Here is a 14,810-nt window from a genome sequence, read left to right as displayed (position 1 = left end):
TTAATCGCTCCACAGTCGCCTCGGACACAAAATGGCGGCCGACGCGACCAGTGCGCCTGCGCCAGCCCGGCAGCCGCTGCCGCCGGAGCCGAGCGGAGGGAGGAGGGAGCGAGAGAAGCGGCCGCGCGGGGCACCATGGGAGGGGCCGCTGGGCGCCAACTTCAAATGGCGGGCCTGGAAGGGCCGCGGTGGACGTGAAGGCGGGTGGTGCGGTGACGTCACGCCCCTTCCGCTGTCATGCGCGGCCTGGGCCTAAGGGGCGCGGAACGCTTTGCGCGTCACAGGCGTAGGCGAAGTGGGCGGCTCCGCGGTGTGGCGCCCCCTTCAGGCGGGGCTGGCGCGGCTGCCACATGTCAGGGAAGCCAAATTTCTCTCATGTATGTTCCTCATATATGAAATATATCTGTGTCGTATAAAGAATCACATGCAAACTCATGTAAATGTGCCCAAATCCAAAATAGGATAACTGGATATAAAAGACATACAAGTCATCATATCACTCTGTCTAAACTCTATAGCTTTTATTTACATTTATTTTGAGGATTTAGAGAAGACCTATAAAAACTTTCCCAGGGTGGCTTGTCGAACATAGTAAAATAATAATAACAACAACAACTAAAAACAACTCACAAAAGTTGAAAGGGCAAAACAGCATAAGGCAAAACTCTTACCTAAAATGCCTGGTAAAATAAAGGAAGTATTCTCTTCATCTCAAAATAGAATTGCTTCTTTTTTCTGTTAGACTTCCTTAGACAATCTGCAAACCGGCAGAAATTCCGCAGGCAGAGCTTTCACCCAGTGTAAATTTGTGCTGAGCAAGTCAGCAGTGCTTGTTAAATTTCTCACACAGCTGTTAAAACACAGGTGCCTGAAGAGGAAAACTGGGTAGGAGTATTCAGCAAGCTTTCAAAGGTACTAGATTTACCCTTCTGGTCAATAGGATGAGGAGAGCAGCTATCGTATTTCAAATGCCATGAAAAGGCATCCTACCTGCAAGCTACAATGAAAATGTAGATTGACAAGTAGGCCACAGAAAAAGGATGTCTTGGTGCCTCTATGAGTGCAAGCAAAATGGAAAGAATATGCAGAAATTTACCCCAATCTTCTCTGGAAGATTTTTCTTGTAAATATCTCAGAGGAAGACAGCTTGTAATTGACAATTTTGCTGTTTTTCTTGTGTCCAGTAAAGCCCACCCTGGCAAGAATGTATGATTGATTTTTAAAGACATTTCTTCTACTTTCATAGTACTGATATAGCAGAGTAAGCAAATTGCTGCTTTTCCAGATGTTTTGGATTACACCACCCATCATCTGAACACTGGCTGGGGCTAATGGGAGTTGTCCAAAACATTTGGAGAGCACTATGTTGCCTACATCCCCATAGAATTCTTTAATTAGGGATGTGTTGAAAGTTTGTGGCATTATTTGTTGCAGCAAAAGGTGCCATCTTGCAGAGGCATAAACGTTTTCTCCTGAAGAGAAGACCTTTCCTAGAAGAATCGGTGCTCCCTGTGGAATTGAATTCTGCCCCCCTCTCAGCAATGGAAGGGAAGGCTCAGCACGTAGACCTGTGATATTTGTGGCCACGAAAGATGGTGATGTGGCCATTAGCTTAGAAAGCTTCAAAAGAGGATTAGGAAAATGCTTGGAGTGTAAAGCTATCAATGGTTAAGATGCAATTTACAGTTTTCAAGCATGCCTCTGACTACCACTTGCTGGGGGCTGGTAGCAACCGGGGGCTTCTTGTGAAATTCCCCGAAGCCACGGTGTGAAACAGGATGCTTGACTAACTTTTTTCAGTGTCTGGGGGAAAGTGCATATGAACAATTTTATAACCCATTCTCCCTATCTTTTCTACTTCTGTTGCGTCCATTAAAAATAGTTTTAGAGCTGGGTGTAATGGTATTTGATGGCCAACTCTCCCTCCCCTATTTATAGGCATATGCCCAAAAATCCTCACCACCTCTTCCCCTTCATTTGAAATGAAACAGATTGCTTTAACAGAGGCAGATTTTCCAGAAGGGACCATCTGTTCCAGTCTATAGCTCCATTTCTAGGGCATACATCAGGACCCAGCAGTCTGGGCAGGTGCCAGAGCTCCAGCATCCTGGCAAAGCCCACCATTGATATCTGCCCTGGGACTCCCTTTTCACCCTACAGCTCAGTGCTTCAAGCAGTCCTGAGCAGCTGCATCTAATTGCTTTTTTGATTTCCCCCATTGCCCCTGACATCGTGTCGCTGCAGGGCATTGTGGGAAATTTAAATGGTAGCTAGACCCAGGCCTTCAGGATTACCTGCCACCACTGCTAGGTAAGCCTACCATGGCACAGAGATGGTGTACCAGAGAGGGCACTTTGCCCAGGGCCCTCTCAGACCTGAAACTGACCTTTCCAGTTTCCTCTCTGAGGCATGTTTTGAACGAACACCCATCAGCTCCAGCCAACATGGCCAATGGTCAAGAATCCTATGAGTTGTAATCCAAAACATCTGGAGGGCACCAGGGTCAGGGGAGGGTAAGCTACGGAAAGCTGTAATACTGAACACAGGTAGTGATCGGTGATTTTCCTGGTAGCCATGGAATCTCCAAAAGTCTTTCTACGTTTTTTGGATCATGCCAGCTTCATCATGGGGGTCCCATGGGCATCACAACTCATTCTTCTCAATGGAAAACCAGGTGTCGTCATAATGGCTCTCACCAGTTGCCAGTGATCACTTCCTTTAACAGTCTGTGTGGGCCATAAACCTTAAGGTTGGTTCTCACTGAGGTAGTAAACCTGTGTCTGGGCTGTACTATTTTGAGACTGCAGGTGGGAACTCAATCCAACGTCATGTTTCTCCATTGAAACCCCACCCCCACCCCAAACTATTTACATCAGTGAAAAGGTGGTGTAGTGCTCCTCCCAAGATGCTAGTTTTCTGTGTGAAGGTATTTTCTTTTTTGTATAGGAGAACATTCAATTCCCAGGGGAGAAATTCCCACCTTCAGTCTGAAGTGGTACAACTCCAAGTGGCTTACTACCTCAGTGTGAACTATGCCTAATCCAAAAGGTTTTAGGGGTAGGTCATGGGAGCAGTTTTGGGAACTTCTGCAGTATCTTAGCAAAGCTTATCATTTAGAAAATACACCCAGCAACTCCATAAAATAATTATACCAGGGTAGTGGCGGAGTCCTTCACTGGGATGAAGGTTTCTAACCTGAGGATTCCAAAATATATCACTTTATTGGTATGGCAAGCTCAAGAAAAATCCACTTAGGAACAACCTAACTTTATTTTCCATGCAGGTCTTTTGGTTTTCTCTTATTTTACTTCAATATACATCTCGCTTTCCTCAATAAAAAGCTTATTTCACCATCAATTAAGGTAGGATTAGGTGTCTTCAGAGGTGACATTGAAGAACCCAGCTTGGTATGAATGAGTCGGTGTAGTTTAGCGGCCCAAAGAGGTCAAATGCCTAGGATGTGCGGAATCAGTAGAACTCCAAAAAGATGGTAGTAGATCCGACGTATTCTGCTTGCTATTTGGTCCGAGTGCCAAGGTCTTGGTAGTTGCAATCCGTGCAACGTTCATGCTAGTTTTACAGTCGGAGGTCATGGTCAATGAATTTTTATATGCATTTTTTATACTGCATTTATAGGGTTGCAAAACTCTGTTCCTTCTTAACAGCTTATATGCCACTCCCACTGTTTTCTACTCACTGATTCAACAATGGTACAGCATCAGAGATTCCCAGACCATTTGCTAAATGTTAATCCTTAATATTCTCTTAACCTATTTGAAAGTGGCAAAGACACTGAGCTAGTGTTTCCAGCAGACATCCACAAATAATTCTCAGCTTGGGAACAGGTTATCTGCACAAACACCGTCCTTCATATGAATCTGCTTGACACTGTTGTTTATTTTCCAGGAGCCTTTTCAGATCTGGAATACCATCCCAATAGAGGTCTGCTTTTAGGTGTTTTCCTTGAGTTGTTTTATCTTTCCACTACTTTTATTAGTCTCTTTATGATTGTTGGCTTGATATCTTGTTTTTACTATTGTGTATTGTTTTATTTTTTATTAGTCTGCTTTGAATATTTCATACAAAGCGGGTTATGAATGTTGAAAATAATGTTTTTCATGTCTTTCCTCTCCTGCAGGACGGGCAGGGTGACCTGTTGCATGCACAGTCCTCTTTCTCTTTTTGTTTCTGGAAAAAGCTTAACCCATTTTTCCTGTTCCACAGGTGATGAAATTAAATGGCCAACGCCTCAATGTTGTACTTTGCTGACTTGACTCATCCAAGGTGGTTTTTGGCCACGAAAGATTCACACCACCTCACTTCCCTGGTTGGGTAAAGAAGTCCCACGAGAGTATTCACAAAATGACACACATTCAACTCACGTGTTGAAACTTCTTTTTATTTCAGGCTTAAAGTCAAAATTAGCCAAACCTCTTGATAATTACATTATATATATTTATATATCTATGTAGATATACAGATAAATTTATAGATATTTTATAGAAAAGGGACTTTTTGCTTTCGTTTGTCTGCAATTTCCCCCCTCCCATGTGTAAATAAAAAATAATAAAATAGCCCAAGAATTGGCAGCGTCTGCCTATTCATGTCCCTTCTGTCTTCTACAGCATCCTTGCTGAAAACCATCTCTTCCCCCTTCCTCACTGGAATGTAGAGGACTCCTTCCTGTAATCTTTGTGCTCTCTTCCTCTCACAGCCGAGAGAGGGATTTGCAGCCTATCAGCAGCAGAATATACCTGGGCCCAATTTCCTGCAGTATTCACAGCCCCAGAGGGTGGATGACACGGGCAAGATGAGAACAAGCTGGACACTAAGTCGGCCTTCAAGCACACAGTTTTTCCCAAGCTTATCTCAAATGGGAGGTGGCCTTTGCAATTGAGGACATTCTGCCAATGCCAGCAATGTTCAATTGTTGTCATTTCCCCCAAGGAAGGGGCCTAGTGGTCAAGGCTAATAACAGGGAGCCCAAACTCTCTCTTAAAAAAAAGAAGAAGAAACAAATGGGGGCTTCCTCAATGTCCTGTGCTCACATTAACTCCAGAGGTGCAGCAGCCGGAGGGGCTATGGAAAGGCATCCTCTGCATAAGGCAGTGTGCAGGCGGTGCTAATACTGCTGTGCGGCATGCGCCAAAGAGCTGCCCAGTCCGTGGCACACCGGTTGGACCCCAGTCTGCATGAAGTTCTGCGGCATGCAAGGGCTGTGCCCTCAAAGATTCTGCAGGTAGATCGGTGTGGCAGCCCTCAGAATGCGGTGCTGGCCATGCTTCCTGGGGCAAAGATCCGTGGCAAGCTGTCAAGAGACTCTTCCAGTCGTCGGTGAGCAGATTTCCCATCTTCCCCTGCAAACACATATAGCAATCAGCTGCCGATTAGGACACAGTCTGCCCCAACCGTGCACACAATTCCACAAAGGTTAGACCACAGAAATGCATACTAGCTTTCTTGTAATGGAGGGGGGACACCCACCAACTTTCATAAAGTTTCACCGCTTGGATGCCGACTTGCTTGGATGGGCAAGCTAATGTGTGGCTGTCTACGAGACCAGTTTATGCAAAGCTCGTCCACTTTAGAGACAAAACTAATCAGGGGAATCGCCTTTTATGAGATGTAGACTCTACCAGCCATTTTAAGATCTTTTCTCAATCCTGCTGTGAAAAACCGGCAGATTCCTTCTCCTGCCTCAGCTTGAATGTGAGCACTTGCTGTTTAGGGACTGGTAATGCTCAGTGCACCGTGAATTAATTCATCCGGCTGCCTCACAGAGTGCTGGACACATCTGGATGGTTACACGCCACGCCTGTTCTTCCGCCACCAGAGATCAAGCTCAAAGGGCATTTTGGGCTGACTTGTAGGAAACTCTTTGGACAGCTTTCAGACTGTTCTCTAAAGCTATATCTAGGCAGCAACTTTGCAACCTCTTGGTTCTGCAATTTAAAATTCAACCAGAGGGGCAGGAAGAAGTAGCCAAGAGCATAAGTTTCTTGCACTCATCCCTGGGTACTTGCTTTGCTATTACTATTTATCTAGTTTATACCCCTGCAGTAACATATATTTTATTTATTGTTGCATTTATATCCCATCTTTTTTCCTCAAAGGAACCCAGGGCAGTGTACATTGTCTTCCTCCATTTTACCCTCACAACAACAACCCTGTGAGGTAGGTTGGGCTGAGAGTCTGACTGGCCCGAAGTCACCCAGTGAGCTTCCATGGCTGAGTGGGGACTAGAACCCGCATCTCCCAACTCCCAGTCCAACACTCTAGCCACTACACCACACTGGCTCTTGCATATATACAGAATACCCAAGGCAGCATACAAAGTTAAAATAATTTAAACAAGATAAGAACAATCTGAACCCCATCTTCCTACTTGGAAGTGCCTGCAATTACCGCACACATTGCTCCCAGGAAAAGCCAAGTCATATGGCTCAAGAGGGAGAGCTGCGGGCAGAAATTCTCGGGAGGACATTGAAAGGTAGCGGGTCCCTGCTCCTCGGTGAAAAGTATGCCTGTAACTTTGCTCCTGCATGGATGGGCCTGGGAGCAAGGGGTCCTTGCTCTTGCCACTGCTACCACGGGACCCCAGGGTGGCGATAAACGGAATCAAGCGGTCCCATCGACGAGCAACATATAATCATGGCCAAAAAATAGGTGGTCAACTGGATACCACCTTATCCTTACGGAGGGGCCTTTAAGCCCTCAGAATTCAGTTGCCCACCACTGTGGGGCTGCAGGAGAAGTGTAATCCACCAAGCTTCTTAAAAACACAGAACTCTTTAGAGCTGGCAAGACAATTCTCATCCAGAACAGAGATGATCTATGCTATGTTCTTCTTGTGATCAGGAAGAAGGCAAACTTGGAAAGTGGTCTCTCATGGAGCCCACTTGGAGTACAGCCATTGGTGTATTGGATCCCTCTCTACAGCATTCCCTGGCTGTTGATCTCAGGCAGGCACCAACATTGTTTTGCCTTTGGTCTCCACTGAAGACATTTTTATTTAAACAAGTCTTCTCTGATTGACCAGCCACAGTTTCACTGGCGTAATTTTACACTAAAGGTTTCAGTTCTGAATTCCGATTCTTTTCTTCCTTCCTTTTGATTCACCGCTGGGGGGTTTTAATGGATGTAGAGCGGTACATAAATCTTGGAAATAAAACAGAGGGATGGTCAGTGCAAAGCCCCAGGGCTAAAGGACGTGTCTGAACACGGAAGAGCAACATGCTTTGCATGCAGAAGCCCTGAGGTTCAATGCCTAGCATCTCCAGTGAGAAAGGTCGGGTAGCAAGTGATGGGAAGGACCTTTCTCTGCCCGAGACCCTGGAAAAGCTGCTGTCAGTCAGAGTGGGCAATACTGGGATAGATGGGCGAATAGTTTGCCCTGGTCTACAGCAGCTTCCTATGTAACTGTGTAACGTCCCTCAGCACCAGTGTCATTCTCCTTGCAACAGAGACACAGACACACACAGCCAGAACACCAGGGAATTAAGAAGGAGCCTACAAACTTGGGAAGAGAGCCACAGCTGAGACAAAGACCCAACGAGGGAAGCGGCCACAGGGCCCAGGACAAAAGACACTGGCAAGGCATGCGACAGGACGGGGAAGGGGGAAAGAACAGGCTGGCTGACACATCCCGACCTGTGCAGCTGCTGCCATGACCTGGAAGTCTAGTTAGCCAATCAGATGGTCCTCTCAGTGCCATCTAACAAACGATAATAAAATGACAACAGTGACAGCTTAGCACTTTCCGCTCGCCATGCTTTTTCGCTAAGTGAACAGCAATGCCGGGCAAACGGGATGCTCTTTCCTCAGCTGAAAGTTCTAGCAGAGGCCAAGGGATACGTAACGGGGTGATTCAGGTCCCAAACCTTTCGTACCCCATGCCCGGATACGCTCACAGCAGCTGTGCCCAGCCGCCCAGTGTAAAGTGAGGTTCACATCGCCCCTCACGCACCCAGATCCCCACCTCCACCAAGCCATAAGGGGAGCCACCCGCCAAGGTAGGGGAGGGCTGGGTCTGTGAACAGGACCAGGCACGGGCAACTCACCGCACAGCATGAGGCTCTGTTTGGCTGCTTCTCGCACGGCCTCCTTGTCGGTTTGGCACAGGTACACCAGCTGCTCAATACTCTCCTTGGCCTATTGGGGGAGGTTAAAAGAAGCTGAGGTTACCAGGTCCTGGGTCCTGCTCTTTACTGAACCTCAAAAGCCAACGCTACAAAAGTGGCAGAGGGTGAAATACACGTACAGCCCAGCCCAAACAGAAGGCCGACGGAGGCAATCCCCAGCAAGGCCTGCTTCTCTGCTGGTGTTTTCTCCATGAAACAAGTCTTACTTTAAACTAGGGAACGGCATTGGGGGGGGGGGCTCACACACAGCAAATCTGGCTCTTGTGGGACACCAGCCCAGCCTTCTGGGACTCCCCAGGAGGCCACACCCCTTCCTCCTGACTGCTGGTCATATGGTGGTTTCCTGGCTTCTGTGCAGCTTCTTACCCATTCTGAAAGGTTGACGTGCCTTAGCTGCTGGCAGTAAAAGGGTTAATGCCAGTAGATGCTGGCATTTTGGGTCCCATTGGAATGCAGCGCCCCCCCCCCCCCCACGTCTCTAAATTGGAATTTGGACCACAGGCTGAAAGAGGTTCTGCGCCTCTGCTTTAAACACAGAGGGCAAGATATTTCCAAAAGACCCCTAAATGCCCGTTGGTAAATATGGGAAGAAGCTGGCCTTTGAAAAGGGTTCTGGCTCATGTCGCATGGAGAGTCCCGCCCTCACCTTAAGGCAGCCCAGAGCCGCGCAGGCAGCAATCCGCGTCTGCATCTCTTCATCCTCCAGCTGCTCAAGGTAGCAAACCAGGGCCTGAGGAAGACACAGCAGTCAGCCTGCTTAAAGCTCTATGCGAAGCAACCTGTCTGTACACCCCGTAGGTTTTGAAACCTGTTTTGAAAACTCATGGCAGTTAAACCAAGAATTTTTCAGATGTGTGGATTGTTATTTTGATGTTGTTTTGGATTTATATGCTCTTTTAATTAATTTTATGGATCTGATTTATACTGTATTGTTGTACTAATGTTGTTCCCCGCCTCAATCCAAAGGGAGAGGCGGGTAAGTAAATAAGTAAATAAATTATACTTATTAAGAACATCAGAAGTGCCCTGATGCTGGATCAGACCAAGAGCTCATCCAGTCCAGCACTCTGTTCACACAGTGGCCAACCAGCTGTTGACCAGGGACCAACAAAGCAGGACCTGAGTGCAACAGCACCCTCCCACCCATGTTCCCCAGCAACTGGTATATACAAGCTTACTGCCTCTGATACTGGAGGTTGCACTTAGCCATCAAGACTAGGAGCCATTGATAGCCTTCTCCTCTTCCAGGAATTCATCCAACCCCCTCTTAAAGCCTTCCAAATTCGTGGCCGTCGCCACATCGAATGGGAGTGAATCCCATAGTTTAACTGTGCGCTGTGTGAAGAAGTCCCTCTTTTCCACTTGACCAAGAAACCTTGGGAACGGCAGTTCCCCATAGTGGGCATCCATGGCTGACAAAGTCTTGGCATGATTGCAAAACTGCAGTTCCCAGAGGTCTTTGGGAGAAGTCAAGGAAGTTAACTGCAACCAGGTACCTCCTGACCTAAACATTCCCTCCCAACCACAGGAATGACTCGGGAGACACTTACCCGCTCCCGGAAGCTGGAGTTCTCCGACAGGTTTCGCAGCTGCGTCGACACAGCCCCTACGACTTTGCTGTTTCCTTCGACGAGAAGCAGGCTCAAGGCTTTCAGCCCGTCCTTGCGGAGCCGGCTCTCGGGAACTCGTTTCAGAGCCTTCAGTACCACGTCTTGGTCATCCGAGTTCAGGTTCTGTGCTAGCAACACTGCAGGGGGGTGGGGGTGGCAGAACAAGCACCACTGTGAGCAACATTATATACCTGCCCAGTCACCGAGGTCAGGCTCCTGGTGGTTCCTCATGAATCTCTGGCCCGTTTGGAGTCCACCAGGAGAAGACCCTTTAGTGTGGGGTGGCCCCTTGGAACTCCCTGCCCCTGGAGGCCAAGGCAGGCACCAACAGTAGGCTGCTTCCAGCGACTCCTGAAAACAACTCTATTATTTATTTATTTATTTATTGCATTTTTATACCGTCCAATAGCTGAAGCTCTCTGGGTGGTTCACAAAAAGGCTTCCTATTCCAAGAAACCTTCCTTAACTGACCAGCCACTGTTTTTTATTGGTCCTTTGTTTTAAATTGAACAATTTTAATTTGCTTTTTTAATCTTTCCTTTTACTGTTGTACCGCTCCGGAATCTATTTTAGATATGGAGCAGTATATAAATATTGCAAATAAATAAAAATATACTGCTTTTCAGCCTAAGGGAATATATGATATTCTCCAAGTCAGGGCACTGGGAGCTCAGCGGCAGAGCACGTACTTTGCATGCAGAAGCTCCTGGTCCAATCTCCAGCAGGTAGGATTAGGAAAGAATCCTGCCTGAATCCCTGGAAAGTCCCTGCCAGTCAGTGTCGGCAATGCTGGGTTAAACAGACCAATGGGCGGACTCAGTATGAAGCACCTTCCCAGTCCCCATGTAAGCCAGACGTTACAAAGGCCGCACCAGATGACTTTTAAAAGCTGGTGCTTCTCTTCACACAGGTACAAGGTACTGAAAAAATGTGCTGTCTGAGATGATACCAGTGTGGTGTAGTGGCTAAAGTGTTGGACTGGGAGTCGGGAGATCCAGGTTCAAGTCCCCACTCAGCCATGGAGACCCAATGGGTGACTTTGGGCCAGTCACACACTCTCAGCCCAACCCACCTCACAGGGTTGTTGTTGTGTGGATAACATGGAGAGGAGGAGGAGGATTATGTAAGCCGCCTTGGGTTCCTTGGAGGAAAAAAGCCAGGATATAAATGCAATAATAAATAAAATAAATCAATAAAATGAGACAGGCCCTCTGTGGCATTTCATCCATGATGACAGTTTCACACCTGCGAGCCATCGCTTGATGCTGCAGCCACCAAGCGTCATACGTTACAGGTGGGAATTCTCCCTGTCTCCTCACTGAGTCATATGAGATACCTTCCTCCGCCAACTCCAGGATGTACATGTCCAGCGTTAAGACCGGCAGCACCTCAAAGTGGCTCCAATACTGGAAGAGGGTGACCTGCTCTGTCTGGCAGCTCCCGTGGCGCCTGGGCAGTCTCCGTTGCAGAAGCTCCTCCACCAGCTTCACACACACTGTGGGCGGGGAAGAAACGGGCATCAGGGTGGCATCCAAATACCTGATACACATACCATAAATCACGGCTCTTGCAGCCACGCCCAGGCTGCTGGACGGGACCGGAGAGCGTCAGGGACTGGGAGAAAGGATATAGACCCAAGACTGAAGCAGCCTGATGCTTGGCACTGATCATATTAGCGTAACTGCAGGTTCACACCATTTGTTCATTGTGTTATAAATATTTGTGACTTGCTGCAATACCGTATTTCTTCGACTGTAAGACGCCATCGATTGTAAGACGCACACTAATTTCAGTACCACCAACAGAAAAACACACACACCCTAAGACACACCCACGATTCTAAGACGTTTTTAGAGATGTTTATATGGGGGGAAAAGTGCGTCTTAGAATCAAAGAAATAGGGTAGTTATTTCAAGTATTATCAGTACCCTTTGGATTCTTTTGTTCTGGTTAGTGAGCCTGCGACGGCACACACCTTATACAGAAGGCCTTGCCTAGCACACCCTTCTCAAGCCAAGCGCTACCCCTTGAAAAGCCTGAGGAAAGGGTGAAAACAACACAACCTTTCCCCTATATGTGAGGGAACAAGGTAAAGGGTTTTGGCAAATAGGTTCTATTACTGAGGTACTGAACAGCAGGTGTATTGATAGATGTTTTTACACTGTGTAATATAGCAGGTAATAACTCCGAGCTGACACGTGGTTTGTGGTAACAGAACACAAAGTAAAGTTTATTGAAATTTAACAAATCTTTAGTATTTCCATTTAGATCAAACCTGCATGTTTTTATATTCAAAATAACAAGCCCGAGTTCCTTAAAATTCTCACTCCTCACACCAAACACTCTCATGAAGCACGAGCCAGGCACCTCTCCACCGTGCCTGGGTCCTGCTCCAGCCGAGTGCCCCCTCCCTCCTGCCACCAACTGTCTCTGCAGAGGCCACCAGTGAGGGAGGAAGCAGCAGCCAGGCACCTCTCCACCGTGCCTGGGTCCAGCTCCAGCTGAGAGCCCCCTCCCTCCTGCTGCCAACTGTCTCTGCAGAGGCCACCAGTGAGGGAGGAAGCAGCAGCCAGGCACCTCTCCACCGTGCCTGGGTCCAGCTCCAGCTGAGAGCCCTGTCCCTCCTGCTGTCAACTGTCTCTGCAGAGGCCACCAGTGGGGGAGGAAGCAGCAGCCAGGCACCTCTCCACCGTGCCTGGGTCCAGCTCCAGCTGAGAGCCCCCTCCCTCCTGCTACCTACTGTCTCTGGAGAGGCCACCAGTGAGGGAGGAAAGCAGCAGCCAGGTACCTCTCCACCGTGCCTGGGTCCAGCTCCAGCTGAGAGCCCTGTCCCTCCTGCTACCTACTGTCTCTGCAGAGGCCACCAGTGGGGGAGGAAGCAGCAGCCAGGCACCTCTCCACCATGCCTGGGTCCAGCTCCAGCTGAGAGCCCCCTCCCTCCTGCTGTCAACTGTAACTGCTGAACTTTGCAACTAAGATTGTAGTGCCTGAATTTGCTTTCCTTTTCCCCCTCCTCCTCCTCCCTCCCAATCCCCTTTCCTTGTGTGTCATGTCTTTTAGATTGTAAGCCTGTGGGCAGGGACTGTCAAGAAATACTTTTGTAAGCCGCCGTGAGAGCCTTTTTTGGCTGAATGGCGGCATAAAAATCCTTAAATAAATAAATAAATAAATAAAAGCCAGACTAAAACTCCCACTCAAACCAAACAACCACCTAAAACTGAACTCACAATCCCCTCAGCCAACCTATTTATCCTCCTCCCTCCCCCTCCCTCACCGCATCATCAGCCACACCCACTCAGTCAAACATTCCGCACTCACTAGACATACAAACTCCAGACATACCTAAGGGACAGAAAGGTGGGTATCGCCACAGAGCCCCTATCTCTTTAACCCCTCAAAAGTCCAACCGTAGCAAAAGAGCAAACCACATCCAGCAGAACATGGGCCAGTCGCGTCTACCGAAAAGAGAAAAGGAACCCCCAGATGTCTGCTGAGGGCAGCGAAACACTGTTTGTGGCAGCAATGTTCGTTTTGAAGACAAGGAAGCTGAACTGCGTTTGTGCTAAAAGAAATACCGGAAGCTGTCCTAGAAATCATTGCGCTATAAAAGTGACTTCTCTGGCCATGCGTATCTTGCCCATAAAAGACGCACGCCACGCAAGCATGAAAATGGGTATCTGGCAAAATCCAGCCCCTGGGTAACCCCAGGTTAGTTCTTAAGAGAATCCCAACTGTGCAGGCCCCTTATAGCATGAAACCCGAGTAGTATCTTAAGGAATGCGAAGGTAAGGTGAGGACTAAGAAGGACATCTAGCAGTCTAAATAATTAGCTACTTGATCTTGCCACACGAGTATCTGACACAAAACAAGGAGATCCATGCTTGGATCACAGCATTTGTTCAGATGGCACATCAATCCAGAATGGTAGGAGGGGAGAGACAAAGTAGAAAGCAGATACCGAACCCAAAGCACACTCACCTGGATCTGCCAGCCCTTGCTGGCGCTCGTTGATTCGGGCCGCGAACTGGGAATTGAGTGTCTGCAGGAAGCTTTCTACGGGGCAGGTGTACACATTAGGGATGGCCACACAGCTGTCCCAGAAAGGCAAGACTCCCTCCTTCCACGTAGAGAACTGTACCACTGAGAACAGGAAGAGCGCACCAAATCATCTTAGGCCTCTGGTTACCATGACAGCTCCAGGAGGGAGGATTTCCCCTTAAACCACACAGCCTGAATCTGAGGAAGCTCCATCCCCAAATGTCCCCCTTTCCAGTGAAGTGTCCTACAGGGTGTTTGCAAATGTCCACTAAAACAGCTGTCCACCATGCTTTGGAAGCAGACGTGCCATGTTTATACTCAAACGTATCCTATTCTTCTCCAGGTGGAGCTCAGGCAAAAGCAGTTGTGCCGGTATGCAGCGGAAAGTGGCTGCGCACAGCATTGATTGGCTAGCAGCTGTGAGTTTACAAACTCTACCCTCCACCATTTAGTTTTATACCATTTAAAAAACTGGTTGTACTTTTTGAAAAATGTACTCAAGAGAATGTTAGACTGAATAAAGGAAGGTACAGAGCTTTTAAAAAAGCGTTTAAGTAAAAAGTGGGCAGCCCACCTGAAGCATTGGAGGAAGGGACAGGCTAACTAAAATTACTGGTACACACATCTGTCTCTTACAAAGAGAAGGTAGAAAGAAGCTAAACTCACCCCAAAGGAGAAAGAAACACAAGCTGACTGCAGGCTTTCTGCAGAGGCCACCAGTGAGGGAGGAAGCAGCGGCCAGGCACCTCTCCACCGTGCCTGGGTCCAGCTCCAGCTCAGAGCCCCCTCCCTCCTGCTACCAACTGTCTCTGCAGAGGCCACCAGTGAGGGAGGAAGCAGCAGCCAGGCACCTCTCCACCATGCCTGGGTCCAGCTCCAGCTGAGAGCCCCCTCCCTCCTGCTGTCACCTGTAACTGCTGAACTTTCCAACTAAGACTGTCGTGCCTGAATTTGCTTTCCTTTTCCCCCTCCTCCTCCTCCCTCCCAATCCCCTTTCCTTTTGTGTCATGTCTTTTAGATT

At 48.0% G+C, this 14,810-nt stretch overlaps 1 protein-coding gene across 8 annotated transcripts in view; it reads right to left on the bottom strand.

The window, feature by feature from the left end:
* Positions 1–4,383: 4,383 nt before the first annotated feature.
* Positions 4,384–14,810, bottom strand: part of RIPOR1 (RHO family interacting cell polarization regulator 1) — a 93,828-nt gene continuing 83,401 nt past the window's right edge. For 6 of the 8 annotated variants that reach the window (XM_063141287.1, XM_063141286.1, XM_063141283.1 and 3 more), the window contains exons 17-22: positions 13,730–13,891; positions 11,088–11,246; positions 9,692–9,888; positions 8,788–8,871; positions 8,061–8,151; positions 4,384–5,357 (exon numbers count right to left, since the gene is read on the bottom strand). In XM_063141287.1, coding sequence (XP_062997357.1) covers positions 5,260–5,357; positions 8,061–8,151; positions 8,788–8,871; positions 9,692–9,888; positions 11,088–11,246; positions 13,730–13,891 — 791 coding nt within the window. In that variant the 3' untranslated portion in view covers positions 4,384–5,259. Of the gene's footprint in view, positions 5,358–7,650; positions 7,715–8,060; positions 8,152–8,787; positions 8,872–9,691; positions 9,889–11,087; positions 11,247–13,729; positions 13,892–14,810 lie in introns of all 8 variants that reach the window. The other 2 variants (XM_063141285.1, XM_063141284.1) reach the window with 2 other exon arrangements.

The sequence above is a fragment of the Elgaria multicarinata genome, chromosome 14, assembly GCF_023053635.1.
Source record: "Elgaria multicarinata webbii isolate HBS135686 ecotype San Diego chromosome 14, rElgMul1.1.pri, whole genome shotgun sequence".
Classification (NCBI taxonomy): domain Eukaryota; kingdom Metazoa; phylum Chordata; class Lepidosauria; order Squamata; family Anguidae; genus Elgaria; species Elgaria multicarinata.
The sequence above is the reverse complement of the archived record's forward strand: the minus strand, read 5'-3'. Positions and strand labels throughout refer to the sequence as shown.